At 36.7% G+C, this 26,855-nt stretch overlaps 1 protein-coding gene across 1 annotated transcript; it reads left to right on the forward strand.

Moving 5' to 3' along the window:
* Nucleotides 1-9,702: 9,702 nt before the first annotated feature.
* On the forward strand, nt 9,703-15,385 carry LOC132270510 (jacalin-related lectin 3-like). The gene is made up of 3 exons (XM_059771688.1): nt 9,703-9,835; nt 11,152-11,543; nt 15,242-15,385. Exons 1-3 carry the CDS (start codon nt 9,703-9,705, stop codon nt 15,383-15,385), a joined length of 669 nt encoding a protein of 222 aa, XP_059627671.1.
* Nucleotides 15,386-26,855: the final 11,470 nt, after the last annotated feature.

Here is a 26,855-nt window from a genome sequence, read left to right on the forward strand (position 1 = left end):
TGCATAGATTCATGTCATCTATATGATTTGTCTATCTTATTTGACATGCATGTTTCTATTTTCTGCTTTCAATTCTTAATTCTGGTACTAACTCCCCTTGCAAGTTTTTAAATTATTTTTCAGGCTATGACTAAGCGAAAGACTGTTGCCAAGAGGCAACATGGGCCTCAGCGATATATCAGACCACGGATAGAGGAGCCAGCAGAGCCCTCTCATGCACAGGAGGAGCCAGTACAGCCTATACCACCTCAGTCACCTGCTCATGAGGCTGAGGATGACCATATTCCATCCACCTCTGCAGCTCATCTTGTATTTACACCATCACCATCTCCACCACATGCTGGAGCTGAGCATTCACCAGTACCATCTCCACCATGCCAGCCAGCTCAGGAGCATGATAGGCCCGCACCTAGATATGCCCATATGGTAGTCGACCATGAGTCAGTGTTCGACACAGCCTTTTTCTCCAGATCGGTGCTGACCCGATCAGCTTACCATGATATCATTAGAGGGGCCTTGCAGCTATTCTTGCCCCAGTCACAGAGCCGGTCTACCCGCTGCTGGTACGGTTGTTCTTCCAGAACCTCCGACCATCCCCGCGTACCACAGCGGAGCTGGTCACTTCTATAGATGGCCATCAGATCACTATCACAGTGGACTCACTAGCCCGCTCTTGCCATTGTCCACACAGATGCCCTCCGGAGCTCCAGGAGCTATATCCGAGGCTATACAGGCATTCTTATGCCGACATGGCAGTATTTCTTACAAGTCACCATGCCGATGGCAAGACATTCGCCACCCGCACATTCCTTCCAGATGACATATGGTTCATTGATTCCATGTTCTTTCGGAATATCTACATGGCAGGGCACAAGATTCAGAGAAGGGATGATTATTTGACAGCCCTCTACGCCTTCTACACCGACCACTGGGTATCTATTCCCGCGCTCATCTGGAACGTAATGAGGAAGCTATTTGATGAGTATATTAGCAAGGAGACGCTTGGACGGGCTAAGTCTCTCCCATTCGGCCACCTCATCACCTAGATTCTGATCGACCAGCGCTACCCTATTCATCCTCGGGAGCACCCTGAGAGAGGTTCCTGACACTTCTTGAAGAAGGCCTGGAACAAGAGCTATAACGCCATTATTACTAGACTGCAGGACCACGCGGTAGTGGCTGCAGAGGAGCTAGAGGCTGAGGAGGAGGCGGAGGCAGCAACTCAGGCACAGGCAGTAGCTCAGGCGGCACAGCAGATCCCGCAGTGGACGATGCACTAGTCGATCCAGCTACCGAGCATATAGACATTGATTTAGAGCGCCCTGTAGATGACACAGAGCAGTACTCTCCAGCTGGGTCGCCCATTCATGACCAGGAGCAGACTCAGGAGTTTTCTTTTGATTCATCTATACCTAAGGCTCCAGATCTGACCCCCAGCTTTGGAGTATGCCTGCAGACTCTTGAGGATGCTGTTGTTGCCATACGAGTTGATCTTACGTCCCACAGAGCTGATTTTGCTACCTTCCGTACGGATGTCGCGACTATGTTCCGAGATCTATCCAGAGATATCTGCGGAGCCCGACCTGCCCGTCCTACCTCATCGTCTTGAGTTCCCAGTTCTTTCTATCTTTTAATCCATCTCTGATCTTTGATCTCTATTTTTGTCACTGTACAGTACTATTATTTTTGTAGCCGGTCTGTCGGCTTCGATATTTCTGTTGTACCTGGACTTTATTTGTTTTATATATATCTGCTTTTGTTATGGATGTCATATATTACATTCTCATATCTGTATGTTTGACTCCATCAGGTGTATCACAGTGACTTCAGTGAGAGAGTGCTACCTGATTTTCAGGACCACCCTTATACCTCTCTCATCTCTTTATCCCATTCACACTTGCATGTCCACTGGGCACTAATTATCCTATTTTGTTATCTGATGAGTTTATCCAAGTGCTAATTTTCAGGACCACAGTTCATCCCAAGTTTGGGGGGGCCATGCCACCCACTTTGGATACTTCAGTCCCGATCATTCTTGCTTAGTTGCACTGGTATACTCTTTCCCTTGTTCTCTTGCACATTGAGGACATTGTGCCATTTAAATTTTGGGGGAATGGTGTTTTGCAGTGTTAGCTTTAAATTTCAAGATTTTGAGCATGACTTGTGTAATTGAGAGATTTTTCTATGATTGGTCCATATTTAGCGATGATATTGATCTTTTGAGGACTATATTGCTTAAAATTTAAAAATTACTTGACTTGAGAGTCCAATACTCCTTGTATGCCTTGTGGAAGCCATTTAGGAGTAAATTTTTCGAAAGATTGATATCTTACTTGCATTTGTGGTCCATATCATCTTGATTTTGTGATTGTTTTAAGATTCATTCTAGGATTCTACACTAGCACAGGTGCACACTAGCATTCATTTGTGGGGTACATGCTTTGTTGATTATTGAATTGGTTATATCCCAATTAGGCTAGTAGTGCATTGAAAGCTTTCATTCTTGATAAAGGTGGATAACAACCCAAAAGGAGAGAAGTAGGAAATGATTAGATGGAGGTTGTCTTGATTTGTAGCCTAGTTGATTTGAGTTTGTAAGTCCGTAGGGGTGTTTGAACGCCTAATGCCCTAAAGCCGTCTGGTTTGGGAGTCATTGACCTAACGCTCAACCTCATGAATCACTAGAAAGCTTAATAGATCAACACATTGCACCATGCTTCCATCTTTGATCCTAAAAAAAGAAAAAAAAAAAAAAAAAAAAAAAAAAAAAAAAAAAAAAACGCACCTAAATGAATAAAACTTTAATAAAAGGTCAACTTTTTGTCTTGATGATCGGTACTAGATTTGTGTGCTAGTTTGAGGGTAAGGATGTGATCATTTCTCTAGTTGGCTAAGATAGCAACACATTTGATGCCGGTCCACTCAAAAAGGATTCTAGAGTTGTTTTGATTTGCATGATCATTTTCTTGATGTGTGAAGGACCATACTTGCTTGCTTGATGTTAAGATTTTGGGAGATTGCTTGGAAATGTTTGAAAAATTGCATACTTGAGGTAGTTTTCTCCCAATGTTTGTTTGCAATATTGGTACCTCTTTTGAAAGAATGAGCTTAATGTTTGTGGGTACCATTTCTGGAAACCCTCACGAGACTTCACTCGTCCACTAGGAGTAACCTAAGGGTTTAAAAGGCTTGTTGCATATGCTAAATGTAATCGTGTTCCCTACGAAAGTGGCGTTATCCATTTATTGTTTTCTAGTTTATAGCTGTATAGTTGTTCATTTCATTCATTTACTTTCTAATTCATTGCTAGGGACTATTAATATTTAAGTTTGGGGGTGTGATGAGTGCTGAAAAGTGCGTATTTAAACCCCTTAAGCTTAGGCATTCTAGTACCTTTATCTATCTTACTTTACCATTTTATATTGATTTCGAATTATTTCTATTTTCAGGCACTTATCCCGAAAATAAGCTAACTCAGCCAAATAAAAGCTTAATTGAAGCAATTATGGAATTAAACAAAGAAAGGAGCAAAGTGGAGAAAGAAAGAAGCAAATGAAGCCAAAGGTGGGAAGCAGCAAAGTTCGATCGATCCAACTTCAAGGTTCGATCTATCGAACACTGATCGATCTTAGTACTTCAAGATAGATCCAAACCTTAACCCAAAGCAGAAATTCCAAATTTCGATCGATCCAACACCACCCTTCGATCGATCGAACACTTTTGTCCTTATTCAAATGATTGATCTTATCCATAGCTGTACCACCCACTAACCACTTTTGTCCTTTTCCCAAAAATATCTCCTAAAATATCTCAGATTTGTCTTTTGCCCAAAAAGCTCAACCAGTTGGATCGATCCAGCCTAAGTTCGATGGATCTCAGCCAAGTTCGATCGATCCAAGTGCAAGGTTCGATCGATCGAACTTCCTCCAGTGCAAAAAAGTTAAAAAGCCAACTTGTTCAATCCGTCCTCTATCCAATCATTAGAGAATATTCTTTGCACGACCCCAGCTAATTTGGTGTGTCACTTGACCTACCTATAAAAGGAATATGATGCACTTTTTGAGAGATAGACAATTCTAGGGATTATTCTCAAAGGAGGCTATTCTTAGTATAGAAGAAAAGAGGAGGAGGCTAGAGACACCATTGGAGGTTCTTCATCAACAAGGAGCAGATTTCTTCCATGGAGTTAGCCCTTGAGGGTTGGAGCAACATCACCATGAGTGGCTAGACATCCTTTTGGGGCTAGAGTTAGCCCCAAGCATGCTTTCTATATCTTAATCTTGTGTATTATTGAGGGATTAGTGTTGTAATTAATGTTTTGACACTTTGATATATATAGATCTTGATTGTTCAATGATTTGTGTGGTTAAATGCTTTCAATTGATCATTTCATTCTATCCATATGTCTATGTATGTTAGAATAGATGTTCATATGCTTGTCTCTAGATTTTGTGTTATTGATGCATGTCTATGTGTATTAATGCTATAGATTTAGAGATTGTCAAAACATCGTGCTTAATGGAATGCTCTCGTGATTTTCTTGATGGTTCATACTTATTCTTTGATGGATTATGCCTCTCCCCTAGTTTATTTTTATGCTAATAGTGTAGATGTAGTGTAGTTGTAGTGTAGTGTTAAATGGGAGGACAATCCATGCTTGTTGTTTGATGATCCAAGCTTTTGAATGCAAGTAGCATATGTCTCTAACCTTGTGTTGTATTTGGATTATGAGCTTAATTAAAGGATTAATGACTTGTTTTAATCTATTGTGCCTTTCACATGTTGTTTAGACAATATATGCTTCATTGCTTAGGTATATTGTGCCTTTCACATGATGTTTAGATAATACATGCTTAATTGGTCACCCTTGCTAATTGAATCAACCAAACACACACACACATTAGTATTGCAACACACATTACCCTCATTAGTCACTAGTTAAGGGTATAGAAAAGCATCGCTTAGTGGTAACCTCGAAACCCCAAGATCTCTCTCTCTTTTACTTACTCTTTATTGCATTCAATTGTTTAGTTTAATATGCTCTCTAGTTTAATCAACCAACCAACCGTTTGTTTGATCACTCGAGCTACTAGCCCTAATAGCGATTCCATAACCTTGTTCGACCCTCATAATCCCTAGGGATGATCCCTACTCACCCTAACTATATTTTTAGTGAAGGTAGTAGTGGCTTTTATAAATGTAAAACTTGGCCCTCGCCTTAATGCACACTCTTAAACTTGATGGTAGTGCGGTAGACCAGTTAGAGGTAAACACAAAGCAATTGACTATGGAAGCCTGATTGATTCATAAAGTCATTATATACTCCATTCTTCCTAAATCCGACTGTCGATCCAAAGTCTCGCATATGGAAGTCTTCCTTATCTGGTGTGTCTTAAATGGAAAGCACTTTGATCTTGCAGATATAATCTTTCATCACTTACTTGCATGCAAGAGAAAGAAAAAGGTCTCTCTCTATTATGCCATGGTTCTCACTCACATATTTATGGATAAGAAGATTCCGCTTGATAATCGTGAAGCAGTTGAACTAGAATCAAGACACATGCTCACTACCAAAAATCTTACGTTAATGGGGCTAAAAAGGGATTCAAATGATGTGTGGTTTTATCCTAGGCAACGAAGGTTCGAAGAGGCTAGAGCTAGAGGAGAAGAGATTGAGGATGTTGATGATGGGGAGGAAGAAGAGCATGAAAGTGATGACAGTGCTAAAGATGAGGAAGTTCAGGCTGCAAATTGCACCAATCGTGATCTTTTGTTGGAAATTCTTAAAGGCACTCGTCTAAACCAAGCCACTCTTGAAAAATAACAAACTCAACTTGATGAAGTGCAAATAATAGTCACTCATCTTAATGAGGATTTTCAAGAATTTCGAAGCACATATGGACCTCCTTCTCCTTAGATCAGTATCCCTCCATTTCAAACCTGTTTCTGTGAGCACTCACTTGCTACATTTGCTTTAGAGAAGCATCCTTTTAGCTATGTTTTATTTATCTCTGTCATTTTCTTTTAGCTATGTTTTATGAAATATGATTTTATCTGTCATATGGTAGTTGTGCTCACATTCTCCTTATGTATTGAAATCTACCATCTATAAAATTAAATATTTGCTATTGCCATATCTTCATGTGTCCCATATTTCATTTTTTACTATTTCATGACATGGTAAGTAACTACTTTATTCTTTCACCCTTTCGAGATGACAAAGGGGGAGAAAGATGTGTGATTCATTATACTTGTTATGCTTATGCATATGTTGCCTTTCACTTATATTTTTAGACACATATTGAAAGGGGGAGACTTATTCACTTAAATGTCTAAAATATTTGTTGTTGATATAAATTCAATATATGCTTATCGATAGGGGGAGCATTCTTTCAAATGCAACTCCATCTTGACAATAAACACATCAATTTTTTGTCATCATCAAAAAGGGAGAGAATATTGGCCTAAGAATTTTATCTAAAGGTCAGTCTTATGTTTTGATGATTACAAACCATTAATGATGTTTAAGTACTAATATTTTCATTGAGTGATATATAATTGATCAATCTTCAATCCTCAATGTTGAGCTAGAAGATCCATTCCAAGTATTCCAAGTACTCAAGCTATGGATTCAAGGAAGCCTTAAAGTTGCAAGAAATTAAAGAAAAACTCGGACTTCAAAGATCATTCAAGCATTTCAAAGAAAGAAAGCAAGTCTTCATCAAGCCTAAACGATCATAGTCAAAGAATGAAGAAAAGGGTAGATAGGATGGTGAGAGCTTAAGTTTCAATGTCAAAATTCATTTGAATATATTTTGAAGCTCAAAATTATTGTTCATGCATAAATTCTCACTTCATTTTTCAAAGAACTTAAAATTAGCTCATAAAGTTTATGAACACAATCATACATGAGCCACACATCATATAAAGTGTAGACAGGGCTTAAATAAAATTATTTTAAGTCTCATATAACCAAAGAGCAGGCTCCTTGAAAGAAAGAGCATGCTCTCAATATTCCAGTAGCCTTTTTCAACGAAAATTCAAGTTTCCAACCAAAGAGAAGGCTCCCAAAATAGGGAGCAAGCTCTTAGAGGTTGAGAGCCGCCTCCATGCATTAGAGAGCCGGCTCTCAAGGCTAGGGAGCCACCTCCTCTTGTTTTACAAGAGCCGGCTCCTTCTAGGGTTTTGAACTGCAACGGAAACTTTTTCATTTATTGTTTCCCAACCACCTGTAACAGCTATATTGAACTCCGTTTATCTATAAATACGGAGGTTGGTTTGCAACATAATTACACCATTACAGAGAGCATTCTACCATTCTTGAAAAGCATTAAAGAAGCATTCATTGAACTTTCATTTCCTCTGTTACATTTCTTTCCACTATAGTAATTCTGAGCTTCAGATATATATACATCTTTTTTTATTTTTTTTATTTTTTATTTTTTGGAAGGTATATATATTCATCTTTACTATAGTTGTGAGCAAAACTTTGTACTACTATCTTTGAGAGATTCATTGTACACTTCATTTCAATTACAAGTTATTGTAAAGGGTTGGTGTGATCCAAAAAAAAGCCTAGGAGAAGGGTGTTCTCCTAGCAAGGAAGAGAAGCAAGGAATTGCTTCAAATTGAAGGTTTGCTCTCCACCATTAAGGAGAAGCTCTAGTGAAATTGGGAAGTCTCAAGGGGGACCTTGAGCCGAGGAGTAGGAGTTTCCGAACCTCGCTAAATCGCCGAATTATTGTTTGCAATTTCTTATCTCTATCTCATTTATATACTTGTCACTTATGATATATGTTGCTTGAATATCTCAATTGATTATTGCATAATAGTTAGTTGAAAATTACTTTTTATAAATTGCAAAAATCAAGCATTGACTCTATTCACCCCTCCTCTAGAATCAATTAGTGGCTACAAATATTCACGTATCAAGAGAAAACGAAGACAAATTTTCCACTTATACTATTATTGAGTCATGGTCTCATAAATTCATATTTATGTATTACTCTTTAAAAAGTTAGCAAGTAAATATACCTTCAACAAGTACGTAATTAGTCTAGTGACTTACTACTGACACAATTGTATCATATAGGTGTTCAACGTGAAAAAAGAAATATTATTTGTTTAAGAAATAATGTTACGAAATAATTTATAATGTATAAATTATAAATCACTTAAGTTGTCAAAATGTATATGTGTGGATACGCATTATCTATATAAACAAAATTTGAGTAAAATTGTGAACACTAAAAGGAGAATGTGCAAAGCGAACAATATCAATATATTATGAAATGAGTCGTGACAATACCTCTTTTTTTATCTGTACTCTTGACCATGCCTCTTTTCTTATCTATATTTCTCAATAAAGAATCAGGCCTTTCTATTTTTTCTTAAATATATAAATATCTAATTACTTTCACAGGCAAACTAATTTGAAGTATTACATTTATTTAGGAGTAATGCTATTGCGAGCACGCGCTAGCAATAGCACTCACGCGCACCCCCTTTTAGCCATAGGATGTGTCTTCTTGAGATTCGGTAACACTAAAAAAAAAAAGAACATGACTCCATTTCTCTCTCTTCTCACGGCATTTAACCTAACTTTCTACTACGTCACTTTAGTTAATTTTTTATTATTTTTTTTCTGGGCTGGGTCTTCTTCTCTCTCCTCTCTCTTTCTCTATTTCGTCGAACTCACGATCGCGAAACTGTCGTACACGATGGCGTGGTCGGAACTGTGCGATGGCGAACAAGGATTTGAACCCGCAGCATGAGAGAGAAGAGCCAAGGAGCCAATTAACTTTATCGGTGAGAAAGGATTTACCGGCGAGGATTTGATGAAGAGGTAAGCCAATTAACTTTCAGAGTGGCGGTCTGTAGCTTAAGTGAGTCTTGAAAACTGCCCCAAAAATACAATCCCCAAAGCCCGCAAAAGTTCAATCACCTTCCTCTCTGTTGCTCTAGGTATTATATCCAGAAAAATTAAAATAATATAATAAAATCCCTAACCAAAATACAACATATCATTTGAGAAATTAGTCTGGGATAATGTGGATTTGAGTTTTTGAAGGAAAATCAGATGGTAATAAACTAGTGGTTGAGTTTTTGAAGGTGATTAAACGATACTGACTTTGAAGAACCAGAACGAACACCGGAACTAGGTCAGAGAGAGAAAATCTAGTGCACGCCTGTAAATTTCGCGGCTTCTGTTTTAGTCCGCGTCTATCCGGTTTAGTTTCGTTCAGTACTCGTGGTCTCCCGATCATCCTCACTCGCCGGTCTTGTCAATCTTCAATTTTTAAAGAATTATCTTTTCCGATCAGCTTCACCGACGTTCTCTTTTTCCCACCCAGACTTAATCAGTGGTTGATTTGTTGATAGAAAGAAATAAAGAGTGAGAGTCTGCAGAGACGATGAGAGAGAGCAGTGTATTTTATGAAAGACATATGGAAGAGAGAGAAGATGTTTTGCTGACGGAGGAGAGAGAAGAGGTAGCGTGTTCAGGGCGAGGAGAGAGATAAAAAGTTGGTCTACTAGTTCACAGAACGATAACGTTGCGAGAAGAGAGAGAAACGGAGCCTGTTATGTTTCTTTTGTGTTCTCGAATCTCAAGATGGACACATCCTACGGCTAAAAAAGGGGTGCGTGTGAGTGCTGTTGCGAGCGCGCTCTCGTAATAGCACTACTCTTTATTTAGACTCCATGGCGAATGTGCAATTAGTTATTGGCGGGCCATATGGTGGTCCAGGAGGAAAGCATTGGGATGATGGAGGAACCCATACCACTGTAAGGAAACTAATTGTACAATTTAGATCAGAAGATTTTTTCCAACCAAGTTGACTATGATGTTGAAGGAGAGAGAGTATCGAAAAGAAAGGCACGGTGGTAACACTGGAACATCAAACGAGGTAATATATATATATGCAATTTGATTTTCATAATCTCCTAAAATTTTCAATTGCTAAAACGATGTCTTATCTTTTTTTTTTTTTTTTTTTTTTTTTTTTTCTCTTTTATTATTAACTCCTTTGATTCCCTTAAAAGAAAAAGTTCTATGGAGTATTTCTATTTTTTTTTCAATCAAATCCTTTCTTCTTCTTTTTTTTTTTTTTTTTTTTTTTTTTTTCAAAGTTCTCCAATTTCTTTCCTTTTTTCTTCACCTACTCATTTAAATTTATTAATATAATTTTATGAATTCAACATGTTACGTGTGTATTATATATTTTTGAAATGTTTTTACTATAACATTTTTAGGAATAATGGCATATTATTTGAACGTTGACTAATGGACCGTTACTGCGTTTTTGTTTTTTGGATTACTACTCTATCATGTTCAATATTCTAAATTGATTCAATAGGGAAAATAAAATAGGGCAGCTGTCCCTCCCCCGCGAAATAAAATCATTTTCATGTCTCCATAAAAAAAATAGAAAAAAATAGTGTACACTACCCTTGAAATAGTGAAATGGAATAGATTCATGTTTCTGTTATTGTTCTTATCCGTTTGTTTTGAGGTTTTTATTATTACTATTTTGTCAAATACACTGCACTCCTTCCCCTCACCCTATAAATGATATATCTATAAATAAGGACTCCACAATCCACATTATGAAATATACAAACTATATATACATATTTTAATATACAAACCTAAAAATTTGTGATTTGAATTTTGTTTCAGTCTGGTTCCGATGCAACCCAAATTTGATCCCATTATGGCCTTTGCCTCCAAATTTTTTTTTATTTCAATCTACTATTTCTTAGGGGTTGTGCTTCGGAATTCTAGTCTCTATTGTAACCAAGTTTTGTAATGTGATATAAGAAAATCTGAAAAGACGAGGTAGTGTGAGAGAAACAAAAGATTGGAGGCTAGAAAACCTGTAATCTTTTTTTATTTTTCCTCACTTAAGTGAAAATCTTTTTGCCAATATTCAACGTGAACATTACCTTCTTTATTTGTTGTTGTTGTTGTTGTTGTTGTTTTTTTTTTTTTTTTTTTTTTTTTTTTTTTTTTTTTTTTTGTCCTTGTTTTGATTGTGTTTGTGAATTTGATGGTGTTTGTAGTACATATTTACCTAAGTTTATCCTTGTTAATTGAAATCTTACAAGTGAAATTAAATTATCCTATTGAGTACCTTATTTCAATATCAGGACACCATGGGTATAGTCCTCAAAAATATCTTGTAGTGAAATCCCTTACAATCCAAAGCAATGTGAAGCAATATGGACTATATGGTGTGGAAGAAGGAACTCCTTTTATAACACCGGTAGTTACTGGCAAGATTGTTGGATTCTTTGGACGGAATGCTGGTTATTTAGATTCAATTGGAGTATACGTTAAGCCAATCCTAGTTGTTGGTATAGTTGTTGGTCCATTTGGAACTACTGCTGGACAGCAGTGGGATGACGGAAAGTATAACACAGTAAAGGAATTAAATATACACTTCGGAAGTCTAATTAATTCCATCCAAGTTGTGTATGATATTGAAGGAAAACCAATATTGGGAGAAAAACATGGTAGTGATGGCGGAACACTCAACATGGTAATTTATATGTGTGTGCGTGCGTGCGTGCTTGCAATATTCCATTTAATACATTTTACAGTAATAATAACAACAATTTCCTATTTTTTTTGTTGAAGATTTTAATACTCAAGCTTTTATTTATGCAAATATGAATGTCATAGATACATACTTACCCCTTTCTTTTTTTTCTTTTTCTTTTTTCTTTTTTATTTTTTATTATTACAAATATAACTTATGTAGGTCAAATTAGAACCGGATGAATATTTGGTTTCATTTTGGGGGTACTATGGATAAGTAGGTAACATAGTTGTTGTCCGGTCGCTTGGATTTCAAAGCAACAAAAGAAGGCATGGACAATTTGGTGTGGAGGAAGGAGAGATTTGATTTCCCATCATCTACCGGCAAGATCACCGGATTCTATGGAAGGTCTAACGGGTATCTTAATGCAATTGGAGCATATCTAGACAAGTGAGGAGAAAATTTAACAATAATCATGAGCTAACTTTTAATGGTAGACTTTTAATCGTTAATAATTTAACTACATTTGCATTCAATGCATGCAGTTATAATAATGGATGCTCTGTGTTGTCCTTAAAGCTTGTTGAAAGTGGTTAAGACAACACAAACTTGTGTCTGTGTGTGTAATTTCAAGTAATTTTCATGTTTTCTTATGTGCTAAGCTTGAAAGTTTGGGTTGGTTATGTATCTTGTGAAACTATGTCAATCTAGTGATAAGATGACGTATGTTATACATGGTTTTCCTTATAATAAATTGGTGCTTTGTATTTGCAAAAAAAGAATCTTGTTGGTTGAGAAAAAAATTAATGCTTTCTATTTGGTTTAAATATATGGTTTGATAAATCATCATTTGACATTGGATCTATTTTGTAGATGGATAGATAGTATAGAAAAACTTTGCTTCAAAATTCCAAACGTTGTTTCTAGTCATAATATATTGTTCACACCTCAGAGAGGAAAATATATATTTGATATTAAGAAACTTTTGAGTAATTGTTGTCTTTTTGATAAAGTTCTAAACAAAACTTTCACAGAACTTGCAAATTCAAAAGCATGAGCAGAGGGCATAAAGGCCTTACCATTGTTGATAGGACTAGATAAAAAAATTCTTAATAATTCATTCTTAATTATTTTTAAATTTGTACTTTGGTAATAAACCTTTGCAGCCCACTTAAACTGAGCAATCAAGTCTAGAATGCCTAATGAAAACTAGGCTTGGAATTCTTAGTTTACACCTTCTACATTAACTAATTTTTATGACTTCTAAAAAGATGGTGCCAGTTCACCGCTTCACCCTTAAAATAAATATAGAATCTTACTTAATAAAACTTTTTTCTTTTTTTCCATCAAAATGCTCATCATAGATACATATTGTGAATCCATTTTATTTTATCACACCCCAGAGTGAAAGTTCTCTTAATTCCTTGATTCATTATAGTGAAAGTTCTTCTCTTTGTGACGTATCCCTAGAGAATTGGGTGAACAACGTTAAATATTGTGTTATGCTTAATTGGTGTATGATTGTATCTCGATATATACATGTTCGATGTGATGTGAAGATGATATGCTTCACTGTGCTTGAAAGAAGGGGATTTAATTCCTAGCTAGGATTGATATCAAACTTAGTTGGAGGGAGTTAATATTCTTAGGAATAAGTAGTTATTGTGATATATAAATTTATATGTTGGAAAATTCAGAGTCAAAACTTGAAGATGAAGTTGTAATTTTGTTTATCTTGAGTCTCGGTCTTTCGGAGCTAAGGCACAAGTGCATCTAGTGCGCACATAGGGAGGTTACCCGTGGGCTAGTAACCCTAAAGTAACCACGATGTCGGTCTGATCCGGCGTGATATCCGAGTATCCACCTTGATTGATTTCTCATTTTATTTCAAGTTGATAACTAGATGAAGTTGTAACTTGTTGTTCCTTATTTGATTTCCCATTTTATGTTTCAGGATGTTAACTTTGAGAAATCATGCTTTATGCGTTGTATTGGAAGTTCTAATGTTGGTTGAATTGCATCGATATTGTGATTTGTGTTTTATTGTTCTAATGTAGCCTAGGATGATTCCTTAGACTCATTTGGAATATAAACGCTAGGTGGCATGAACCACTTTAGTTGATTTTGTATCTTAGATTTCAAGTTAACAATTTTGAGAATCTATATCTTGTTGCGTTGTATAGTATGCTTCTATATTGTTTAATTGCATAAATATTGTAATTTATGCTAGAAATGCTTTAAAGTAGCTTAGGATGATCCCTAAGTCTCACTTATGACATAGACGTTAGGTAGCATGATCCTTTTGAATTGTTTCATGTTAATGTGAAAATCTTGTAAAAAGTTAGGTCTATGCATGCTCATTCCCTACGAGTAACTTGTTTACTCACCCCATAGTCTTGACTCGCGGAGAGTCTTCTCGTTTGGGCTCAAGTGAGCGCAGTGTTGCAGTCTCCGTCTGGCGAAATGAGACATAGGACATGGAGGCACCGTTTCGTCTCATTTTCTTTTGTCTCTGCATGAGGTAGTCATGGTGGTGTTAGAGGTGTCAGTGTCATCTCTTAGGATTTCGTAGTGGTCTTGATGTCATGATGTCATTGAGGTCTTTGTTTCTAGCGTCATGGGACGATGAGTCAGGACTGACTCGAGTCCTTCCTTGGGGAGTCGGGAGTTACTTTGGGAGCCTCAGGGCGAGGTTCTCGTGTCTTATTTTCTTAGGATGATGGTTTCGGGATTTGGATAAGTGTGTTGACCTAGGATCCTTCTAGTGTTTCCTTGGACAGCTCTTATGAGCTACGGTTGGGATGTGAGCAGTTTCGTGTAATTAATTGCATTGGTGCAATTAATTACTCTCCCTTGTCTTTGGAGACATACGGCATTGTGTTGGGGTTCCAGTTGAATCCTTTAGAGTCCCTATAGAACTCACTGGCACTTGAGGGGTGTTCTTCTTATTGATGTCTCATAACGGTTAGCATTGGAGCTATCTATTACACTGTTGTCTTGTTTCATGTGGTGTTGGAATTCCATCTGTGTATGAGTTGGTCTTAAGAAAGACTTGCTGACCCTATGTTTCGGGGACCTTAGTGGTCGTTTGGGGGATGATTCATTTCCTTGTAGGGAGAGATTGGACTCATCCAGGTTCTGTTGTGCATTTTCTGCTTGGTGTCTCTTAAGAGCTATTCCATTCATTTCTTTTGATTTTTACGAACTTGCCATTTGTATGATCCCTTTTACATGTTTATGAGCACCATTATTTTCGGGCATGCCTTAGAAACATGTTTAGAATATGTGGTAGTTGTATGAGGATGTAGGCATTCTAGTTATATGGTAGTTGTATGAGGATGTAGATGATACGTTTGCTTATACAGTATATGTTTACCATGCTAGTGCCGTTGGTGGTGTATAGCGTGTCTCTATTTATTTGACCCCTATGTGATAGGTGGCATGTTTCATTTACCTTATGTGTACTGTGTGCTTAGTACTAAGGTATTATTTGATTTATGCAATTTAACTTTGCAAGTATATATTATGTGAGTATTTGGTTTATGCTGTTTCATTTTTCCTGCACTTATGTTGGGGTTTTATGACCTCGGTTGTCGGGATTTTCAGGAGTGAGCTACGTAGTAAACTTCCATTTTGAGGATTTAGTTGTCCATGATAGGAATTTTTATCCAGCATTTTGTTTCTGTCTGTGACCTCAGGATAGGTCTGCTTCAGGACAGTGTCTTATGGTTTTGTGGGGTCCAATCCATTGGCTTGAGGGCACAGACTTGTCAGGCTGTGGATTCGTCACTAGTGTTGTTGTTTTTAGCGTTTTCAGATGTAGGAGTCGTTGGTTTTGCTAGCGTTGAGGATTTGTGGCCTTAAGCGTGGTGGTGCCTATGGCATTGTTGTCAGAGTTTTGGGATTGGCCAAATAGTTCTGCAGGATGACCTTAGACTATTTTTCATTCAATTCTCATAGATGTTTGGTTCCCACTATGCTTTCGGTAGTGACTACAGTGACATTGATGTCATTTGTATCGAAAAGTTATTCCGGGCTGACTTGTTGAGGAAATGTTATGAACTAGTGCCTTATATTGTCATGCTACCATGCGAAGTTGTGTGTTGTGTGGCATGTGCCAGTTGCTGTCGATGCTACCTTACTGACGAGTAAGTGTGGGCGGGCACTAGACACTGTCATTGGTACCACACACTTGAGTACGTCGTGGGCGGGTTCTGGTCGTTGTTCGTACTGCCATATCATTTTTGCCATTTATCTTGATTCAAAATTTCGTTGTCTTGGGATTCTTTCGATTATTGACATTGAGTTAATATACTGATTCGTTTGGGGAGTTGTCTCTCAGTTCTTGGTTTCACGTTCTTCAGATGGTCTTCAGGCTTTTGGAGTTGTCCTTTAGCACTTTATGATCTGTCCTTTGGTTTGAACTTGCGTTCAGTCTCAGTTCGGTTCTCCTTAGATGTTCTTAATTTCGGGGATGAAATTTCTTTAAAGAGGGTAGGTTGTAATGACCCGGTCATTTTCCTTCCTTTCCTTTTTTCTCAAATTTTACGGATAAATTTTTTTCTTTAAATTTTCTTTTTCGAGTTCGGTTTCTCATCACTTGGTTTCATCACGAGTGCTCGGAAATGGTTTTTGAGACTCTTTCCATTGGATTGATAACTTCCTTAAATGACCGCGTCATTTCCACATTTTCAATTTTTAGACACTATTCACTTTTCGTCTTTTTCCCTGTTTGTCACTTTTTTTGGCACAACCTCACTTTTCATGCTCGGAGTTGGTTTTTGACTTCACGTACCTTCATTCTAAGTGGTTTTCACGAAATACGTATCTTTACTTTTGTAGAAGAGCTCTCTGGTTGCTCTTAGTGTCCATAAGGGTATGGATGCAAAGTTCTTCAGAAACATTTTTGTTCCTTGGGGTGTTTTTCGTAAATATCTTTTGAAGATATTTTATTTTGGGAGTTTTTAAGAAAATATTTTTAAAAGATATTTTCTTTCTGGGCCAGTTTTGCAGTTACCCTTCTTGGAGGGGCCATTATGCAATTAACGAAAGTTATTGTAAATTGCCTCATTTTGATCCTGGATCCTCATACAGGATTCATTTTCACATTTCGTTGAGTTGTGTACTCTTAGAATTTTCTTCCGGACGTTTTCACCAGTTTTAAGGATTTCGGCCCCTATTACTACCGAACTTGTTCGGGGCTTATCTTTTTGCTCGAGACTCAGTTTTCTATGCCATTTCTTCTGTTGCTCATTTTTTCTCATTTTGGTTCTTTTTCGTTCACGGAGTTTTGCCGTTTGAGCGCGTCTGCTCAAATTCCACTTTTCCGGACCCGACGGAGCCCGTTCGGGGCATTTTTTGAAATTCTATAAATAGTGGGTGCTAGAAATAAAAAGTCAAAGTTCTCTTCTCTCTCCCCCATGGCCGGCCAAGCTTCTCCCATGGCCGCCACCTTCTTTCTCCTCTTTTGAACCTCCTCCCTTTAATGAAACGCCATAGTGCCTTAGTGTTTAATGTTCGTCTTGGCGAGGCCTTCGATTCCAACCGATTGGAATCCCGTTTTGGCCATTTTTCAAGTTCGGGTTTGAATCCAAGTTAGGATTTTGGTAGGACTTCCTTGGGGTTTAATGTTCACCGTGTTGTCCCCGACAAAACTCCGAAGTATCGTCGGATTTGGAACGGTTTCCATTTGGTGGCTTTTGAGATTTTCATCTCAAATTGAGGTAGGGGATGTCTTAGGTTTATATTAATGTTGTATTGATGATTTTAGAAGCTTATACAACTTGTATGCATGCCTTTGTTCTAGTTTTAGAATTTAATTTAATTATTTTTTATGTTTAAGATTTAATTCTCATGATGGTAAACAACTTAGAATTAAATTGTGGCATGTTAGTAAATTAGGCATTGGTATGTTTGTTAACATATATTAAAATGGGATTATTTGACTAAGTATTGCAACTTTTATTTAATAATTTTATTTTATGAAAGTTTAATTCACATAGTTGTAACAAGCATGAAATCAACTAGAAATGTGATATTAAAATAGGCATTGGCATGTTCTTTAACCCATGTTAATTTGGAGTATTTGGATGAGTTTAAAAATCTAGAGATTTTGATTAAAAGAATTAATTAAAATATATTTAATGGTTTCATTGGCTTAATTAAGTTTTTAACTTGATATTTGTAATGACTAGGACTTGTTTACTAGCATATATTAACTTGGGACCATTTGGAGTTGCTTTAGAATCTAGAGATTTAATTATCATGATTTAATTAAATTATACTTTATTATTCCAATGACCTAATTAAGTTTTTGAATTGATATATGTAATGACAATGCTATGTTGTTTAATATGTATTAATTAGGCACTATTTGGTGGAGATTTGAAACCTAGAGAAATTAATTAGTTTATTGAATTAATTTTCGTTTCTATTGCATTAATGATTTAATCATGTATTTGATGTTGGTTGTATGTTTAAATTATGATTTTGGACTTATATTAGATTCATGAGTTTATGTTTTCAATATTGAATGATATTGTCTTAGCGTGTAATGAATTGCACACTGAAGATTCGACATGTGATGTTATTATAGCGTGTAATGAATCGCACTCTGAAGATTCGACATTTGTCATGCCATAGTAGTTGTGGACTTAGAGCATGTAATGTATGTGTTTCCAAATTCGGTCGTGCATGGTAGATAGTTGATTATCTTGTATATACATGTTGATATATACGTTGTTGCACAATTTGTTAATTTTGAAAACTTGGGACGTCGTTGTTATGACTACGGCTAGGGCATGGTTCTAGTGCGGGGGATTATCCTCCTACAAGTTTAGTGAGCACATAAGGTGGTTACCCGTGGGCTAGTAACCCTAAAGTAACCACGTTGTCGGTCTGATCCGGCATGATGTCCGAGTATCCACCTTGTTTGATTTTGCATTTTATTTCAAGTTAATAACTAGATGAAGTTGTAACTTGTTGTTTCTTATTTGACTTCCCATTTTAAGTTTCAGGATTTTAACTTTGAGAAATCATGCTTTATGCGTTGTATTGGAAGTTCCAATATTGGTTGAATTGCATCAATATTGTGATTTATGTTTTATTATTCTAATGTAGCCTAGGACGATTCCTTAGACTCATTTGGAACATTGACACTAGGTGGCATGAACCACTTTAGTTGATTTCATATTTTAGATTTTAAGTTAACAATTTTGAGAATCTATATCTTGTTGCATTGTATAGTATGCTTCTATATTGTTTAATTGTATAAATATTGTAGTTTATGCTAGAAATGTTTTAAAGTAGCTTAGGATGATCCCTGAGTCTCACTTATGACATAGACGTTAGGTAGCATGATCCTTTTGAATTATTTCATGTTAATGTGAAAATCTTGTAAAAAGTTAGGTCTATGCATGCTCATTCCCTAAGAGTAACTTTTTTACTTACCCCAAAGTTATTGGGTTGTTTTTAGGTACAGATGCCTTGGTTTGGGATGCACAACATGTCTAGGTCGTTTCGATGGATTGAAGTTCTTTTAAGTGCATTCTTGTTCACATGCAAGTGTTGGCATGTTTGATTTTTACTTTTAAAGTTGTAACACATACTTAGGCCAAAATGTTATTTTTGCCTTGAAACTTGTAATCTATGCCAAAGTAAACTTTTTGACATTCATTTTATATATATGATATGTGGCCAAGGGCCAAACTCCATTTGAAATCCTTGTATTTTTATAAATGTTGAAATTGCCTTTAATGAGAAAAAAAAATGAAAAACTAGGGTTTTTGTATGTTACTTTTACACCGGAGTGTGCATTCTGTATGAAATTCCTCATTTAGCACTCATTTGATATGTATGAGGTATGACCAAGGGCCGAACACCATTTCGTTTTCATTTATATGCTATAGTATTGTATTTCACCTTTTTACGCAATTTTATGCAAAATTGAGGTTTGAGAGGTCATATTTTGCATTGGAAATATTTTGAGGCTGTGGGCCATTGGTACGCATTTTAAATGTCATTTTATGTTTGCGAGCATGTCTACATTTCACAAAACTCTTAAATTTTGGTTTTAGAGCCTTCATAGGGGCGATTTATGAGTTTTTATGCAAAATTCATGCATTGGAGCATGATCTATGGATTCTTTTTGGTTTAGCATGTTATAAATGTTTAATTGTGACTTTGGCATGTTTTAAAACTTGTTTCGGGGCATATGGGATGCATGTATAGTTTAGAGTTGGACCGAGCACCTTCCCCACACTTTGCAACAGCAGTTTCTGCTGCTATTAGGAGTATCGATCGGCTGACAGCAGATATCAGTCGGCTGATAGCCTCTCGAGACCGGTTTCAGTGAGTTTGCTAGTGAAAAAGGTCGTTTCGGCAGACTAATCCTTGCCATTAGCCGGCTGATGATTGAGTTTCGGCCGTCTGATCCTTGTCGTTGGTCGACTGATCCTTTCTGAAGCCTTCCCAATTCAGTTTTTCTTCGACAGCTTTGTTGCACCAACTTCAGACTCACTTGTTTTAAATCCAAATCTGGTCGTTCTTGAGCCTAAATTCAAGAGCTTGAAGTTAGCTTTCCAATGGTACCAACCACACACAAAAACTCCAACCGTAGTGAGAGCTATGACAATTTTAGTGATATAGGGCCATGGTATCTCTTAAACGGAGGATGCCTCTTTGTTCTATTTTCATATCTTTTTCGTTTGGACTCTGAATCAGGTGATTTTGAGTCTAAATTTGTTAATTTTTTCATTGTCTTTCTAATGGTGTGCACGGTGCCACCCATTTCTGGGTAAAATGATCATTTTACCCTTAGTCCATTTCTTGTAGGGTTTTGGAACCCTTGTTCCCTTCTTACTTCTGTTGAGCCTCGGGACTCTTTAGGAAGCCACTTTTGTGTCTTAGGGATGATGTACATCTCTAGAGGCCATGTTTTTGTTTTGCTTCCGCATTTTGGATCTGTTTCGGGTCATCATAAGACACACTGGGTTTGTAAAAATCTAGGGTTATCACACTAGGCCTGGCCTATCAAGGTTCTTAAATTGTAAGTTTAAGCACATGAAATTAAAGCATCTAGTATAAATTATCTTCAGTAGGCATAAACCATCTACCTAACTAAATTAATCTGAAGGTGTAGCAAAGTCCATCTTCCCTAAGCATAATCTATCCAAATTCTCACACAACATGCCAATAAAACCATTTCATAAATTCATTCTCATTGTCACTATAAGAAATTAAAGTGTATAACTATGCAAATATGATTTCTAAGACAAGAATTTACATATCAACATAATCATATATAGAAATGAAAATCACATACATCATTTGTAATGACCTTGTCATTTTCCTTCCTTTCTTTTTCCCTATTTTTACGGATATTTTTTTTCCCATTGATGTTTCCCTTTCTGAGTTTGAGTATTGACCCTTCAGATCGTCATGTGTGCTCGGGAATAGTTCCCGACACTTATTCTTTTGGGAGATTGGTATCGTCCTTGTGAAGACCGTGCCGTCTCCTCTTTTCTTTTTCAGACATTTTCCTTTTTCCTCATTTTCCCGTTTGTCACTTCTTTCGGGAAACCTCACTTTTTGTGCTCGGATTTGATTTCTGACTTCACGTACCATCATTCCATTTGGTTTCCACAAAATGTGTATCTTTACTTTTATAGAAAAGTACGCTGGTTGTTCGCTGTGTCGTAGGGGTATGGATGCAGAGTTTCTTCGGAAACATTTTCTTTTCTTAGGGTGTTTTTCATAAATATCTTTTGAAGATATTTTATTTCGGGGGTTTTTAAGAAAGTATCTTTTGAAAGATATTTTCATTTTAGGTCATTCGTGCAGTTATCCTTTTTTGTAGGGGCCATTGTGTAATTAATAAAAGTTATTGCAAAATGCCTCATTTTGGGCCTAGATCCTCGTATGGGATTCATTTTCACCACAACCTTCATACTATGGTTAACTGTTCAACTCTGGGGATTTAACAATTTATATTTCAATTGAATTGAACTTAATAACATTCATTCAATTCGGTTTTTAAAGAAAGATATTTTATAAATTGCAGTTAACTATAACCTATCTGCGGTTAGCATGAACTATCCACCTACCTACTTTAACTAATTTTGCAAACAATTCATCTTTCCTTAGCATAGACTATGAAGACATTCATTTATAAAAAACATTGGAACACCATTACATGGTCTCCATTCTTATGTCTGGCAGGGCTCTGCCAGATACCGTCCAATAAGAATGGGGTGAGAATAGTTTAAGAACTGTTATATCTAAGACAAGGTAATAACTTTTCAGAAACTATTTAAAACTTTAAAATCCAATTGAGTTGTCTCAATTGCTCATAATCATGTAATTAGAAATATAATATATATTAAAAATATCCCAGAGTTAAAACAATCAAACCATAGTACTTAGATCAGGTTACATTAGTGCTCTAAGAGAGGAATTAGCTACTCATGACGATGCAGAATATCATCTGTGTTGTTGTCGTCTTCAAATTTACGGACAACACTTCTCTTCTCAAGATCTTCACCTTCTAAGGTTATGGAAACCCTAAAAGCCGCCACCACAATATCAGCCTTTTGAATAATACGAGAAAAATGAAATTCTTCTATCAAGGCATGTGCCTTCTTTATAGAAGAAATAAAGGTTTGGTGGGCTTTTAGGTCTTCTGGCCCATCTGGAGTGAAATAAAACTTGGAAAAGAATAATCCTCGTAGCTTGTAAATCTAATCTGTCCTGGAAGGCTCGAGCTTAAGGAGTAGAGCTTAAGCTATTGGGCTCAAGCTCGAGCTTTAGGAACAAAGCTCGAGCTTTCTTGAATTATTGCTCGAGCTTCAAAGAATGGTGCTCGATCTTCACTTTTGTACTTAGCCAAATTTCTTCAACTATTTTTCGAAGCATCTTTTCTATCAACACTTAGAATATTTTGAGGTTTTCTTCTTTTAACATTACTCGATCCAAGCTTCATAGGGCTCAAGCTTTAGGTACCAAGCTCGAGCTTTTGGGACTCAAGGCTCGAGCTTTGAATGATAGTGCTCGATCTTTAAGATCTGGCATGCTTGAGGTCTGGCACAAGGCCCTGGGAGCTTGGTTTTCTTTAATCAACTCTTCAAATTTCGATGCCTCATGCTCGAGCTTGAGGGCCAAGGCTTGAGCACCCTGGGGTAAGGCTCGTGCACCACTGAATAGGGCTCAAGCTCTGAAGGTTCAAGGCTCGAGCTTTAATGCTTTGTTAATTTTCTTCTTTTACTTGCAGGGCTCGAGTCTCAGAACTTAAGCTTAAGCTTTGGTATTTGAATTCTTCCAAACTTCACCATTTAAGCTCTTGGCTTGCTTTGAATGACCGGCAACGAATTTATAAGCTTTGATATTAGTCTTTTCATCTTAGAGTCCCGGTTTTAACCGTTTCTCTGGGAAAGTACCTATAAACACACAATAAACATAAATCAGTCAAACAATGGATAGAAGTATTACTTTAGGTCTTAACATACGTATATTTAGGGGCTCGAATATGCAATATTCAGTGCTCATCACTCCCCCAAACTTACATATTGCTAGTCCATTAGAAATACAGAACTAAAGAGCCGCTTTCATAGGAATCACGGTTGTATTTAGCCTATGCAACAAGTCTTTAAACCCATAGGTTACCCCTAGTGGACGAGTTATAGTCTTGTGAGGGTTTCCAGTGATGGTACCTACAAACATCTCAAACAGTGCCTTAGTTGCATAATAAGCTCTTTCAAGCCTGTTTTCAAATCATAATATCCCTGCAGTTCATCAATCAATCAAATATAGCAAGTACAACCAATTTATACTAATCAGAAAAACTTTCAACTTCCAATTTCAATTTAGCAGCCATGGTCCCCATATGTCAGTTTACTCATTTATTCAATAATCTCAATCTCCAAAATTCTTTAAAAGTGAACTCATAGTCAAACATGTGGCTTACTATCCATACTTGTATTTATTTCTTGTTATTTCTTAATTTACAGGCAAACTTTTCAAATTCCAACTTCTAAGGCATTATTATTATTTTCTACGGGTATGTATTTTTCAAAAAGGATACTGTGCAATGTTCAGGTCTATTAAGCTTTCTAAATCACCCATGTAACGAACTTTCAGCTAATGACTCCCAAACCAGACGGTCTTAGGACATTAGGTGTCAAAACACACCCCTAAGGACTTAATTGCTCAAGCAATTTAGGTATAGACCTGAACTTGACCCTTTTCTACTTCTTTTCACCACTTCTCTCTCTCTCTCTCTCTCTCTCTCTCTCTTTTCATTCACATTGGTGAAGAATTTTTTTTTTCATTTATTGCATACATACCTTTTCTTTCCTTTCTGTTATTTTTTATATGCCTTGGTTATCAAAATCATCAAATTCACCTGCTCATCTCAGTTTTACTCAAAACAAAACAAGACTTCTAGTTTATACCCCACAGAATTCATGCAAGTGTGAATATGTGCAAAGTGGAGTATTTCAGAGATCAATATCATCAAACAATAATCATCCTAACAAAGTGGACCACAAGCCACCAATTGATTTAATTTTTTTTTAAGAATTCCTTTTCAACATAAGTTTGGCATACAGACCATTTCTAACCAACATCAGACTGCAAAGAGAATAATTAACAATCAAAAGACTCAAAAGGATTCTTGTAACATCAAAATTACAGGACCTTGTGTTATTTTATATCATCAAATATCTAAAAATTTTGAATTGAATTCCCTTTACCCCCAAACTTAGTGTACACATTGTCCTCAATGTGTGAAAACAAAAGAGAATTAGAAAGATATTATCATACTACACCAGACTAGCAAATATATACCAGTATGAAGTACAGAAGGGCAAAATAGAAAAGTCACCCCCAAACTTGGTCTGTAGTACCTGGCAAAATCAGCAAACTCCTGCACACATCAGAGAATCAAGTATATGGAGTAATAATAGAGAAATATCATAATCAACTCAAATATCAACACAAGTATATGATAGGCAAAAAACATATATAAATAAACATGATCAATATAATGTTTTGGATAACAGACTTAGGGCAGAAATACAGCATAGAGAATGAAATACATCAAAAATACTGCCCTAGTCAACAAAAGAATGCCTATCTATCAAAACAAAATATAGAAAAGCCCTAGACAGCTAATCCATATGAGGTGGAGGAGGATCTGTAGAAGTAGACGCAGCAGACGGAGTGCGACGTAAAAGCTCAGCAAGAATGCTCTGCTACTCAATCAACTTCTATCGTAACAATGTCTGTCCATCCAGCAGCTCTACTACCCTGGCATGTAACTCTCTAATCTCAGCTTGAGAAGAACTCTCAGGCTATGCTGCATGAACTGGCCTCCTCCTCGGTGGTACCTGGCCATTAAAGGTATCCATCTCATCCTTGTGGCCTCATCGTCATCTTCATCTGCCACTCTAGCAGTAACTGTTCTATAACCCTCATCTCCAAACTCCACTGCATTGCGGTAACTCATCAGCATCTATGTCCAAACCTTATTCCATTCCTTTATTCCAAACAGAGGAGACGCATCATAAGATTCCTCTCTCTTATCTACCACAAAACCCTGTAGCTCTAATAACCTGGTAATCATATATGGAAAAGGTAGCTTATGCGTAGGAACATTCTTTTATGCTTTAATCTCTGACCAAAACTCTAGTAACTGGCAGAAAATCATCCTAGGAAACGAATACCAATGCTCAAATTGAATAGGATAGAGTGCCTGAAGCAAATCAGTATTCTGATATGTCCAAGAGGATGAACATTAGTTGAGATAATAGAATCCAAAATCCAGAACCTTTTTGGAATCTTAGCCTTGGTAGTACTACTACGTTTTCTCCTGGTAAACCTACCATCACACAACTTTTGAATCAAATTTTCTATAATTGGTACCTTAGGGAAATGTGTGAAATTAGGACAACTACGTCACTCATCTACCACCTAAGGAAGCTTATGATAACATTCTAAAGCTGCAGCAATGGCACTAGGATTAACAATTAACTCATGCCCATCGATCATAGTTCTAAGCTCCCAAGGGTCATTCTCATTATAAACAAGATTGAGATAAAACAAATGAACAAGACAAGGATAAGCAATCTTAGTAACAGGAACTATAAGATGCAAAAGATGCCTATAGCTAAAGAACTTCATAGCCCAGTGCGAGGATCAGTGATGAACGCCTGATAATCGAAGGTCGTTTCATAGGAAATTGGAATTGCCTTCCAAGCACTTGGCAAAACATCTTTGGTCACCCTAGCACACTTAGAAAGAGTAAGACGAACCATCTCAACTTTCAATTAATAGTACCCTCAAAGAAATCCCCTTAACTCACTAAATTCCACCAAATTCTGTAATCTGAGAACTGAAGCTCGAGCTTAACCGTTGGAGTTCGAGCTTGAACCAAGGCTCGAGCTTTAGTTTGCAGAGCTCGAGCTCAACCTAAAACTACACCAACACAGATATCAGAAATAAATATATAGATCAACCAATGAGTCCTTTAAACAACCATTGTATGCAGAAAACTTATGAAAACCTAAATAATTATTCATCCAAAAAGAATTTTCCTAGTCCAGATCTAGAAATTTAAGCAACTAAGAAGGAAGCAATTGGAAGAAGAGGAAGATGAAGATTTTTACCTGATTAACGCTAGCAAATATGGAAGGAAAATGTCAAAAATTATGGTGAATTAGTATGGAAAAGAAAACTTGGAGAGAAACTTCAAGAGAGATAGAGTATGAGAGAATGGAAGAAGGAATACTCTCGGGTTTTTAAAAACTAGAAACCTTAGAGCTCGAGCTTTAGAACTTGAGAGCTCGAGCCTGCTGCCAAAACCCCTAAAGTTAGCACTAAAATGACCTCCACACGCCAAACTATGGCACAAGGTCAGAATACTATGAAACTCACTCTCAAGAACACATCTACGAATGATTTAGTCAGCATAATACTTGAAGAGCTAGGGATCTTCCCAATAGTACATCTTAATCTGAGAGAAGAATCAATCTTTTTCCTACTTTGACCAAGATAAAGGAATTTTGCTTATTGCGAGATAATTCACAATATCAGAAAACTAAGGCAAATCCGTATGAGAAACCCTAAACAGCTGTTCATCCAGAAAGGAATCACAAACTAGAAGTGAAGTTGAGGTATCCTCAATCAGAATTCTAGAAAAATGATCAGCTACCACATTCTCTGACCCTTTCTTATCCCGGATCTCATAATCAAACTATTGAAGCAAGAGGATTCATCGAATCAAACGGGGTTTGGTTTCCTTTTTAAAGAGAAGATGTC

This window comes from Cornus florida, unplaced genomic scaffold (assembly GCF_030987335.1).
Source record: "Cornus florida cultivar Cherokee Brave unplaced genomic scaffold, ASM3098733v1 CherokeeBrave_3.0.0_Hap2_Chr08, whole genome shotgun sequence".
NCBI lineage: Eukaryota > Viridiplantae > Streptophyta > Magnoliopsida > Cornales > Cornaceae > Cornus > Cornus florida.

Bases quoted from the DNA above. Each gene is read 5' to 3' on its own strand.
- LOC132270510 (XM_059771688.1), top strand. From the start codon at position 9,703: ATGGCGAATGTGCAATTAGTTATTGGCGGGCCATATGGTGGTCCAGGA. The intron at 9,836-11,151 runs GTTGACTATGAT...TTTCAATATCAG, and splicing joins AGAAGATTTTTTCCAACCAA to GACACCATGGGTATAGTCCT. The intron at 11,544-15,241 runs GTAATTTATATG...CTGTGACCTCAG, and splicing joins ATGGCGGAACACTCAACATG to GATAGGTCTGCTTCAGGACA.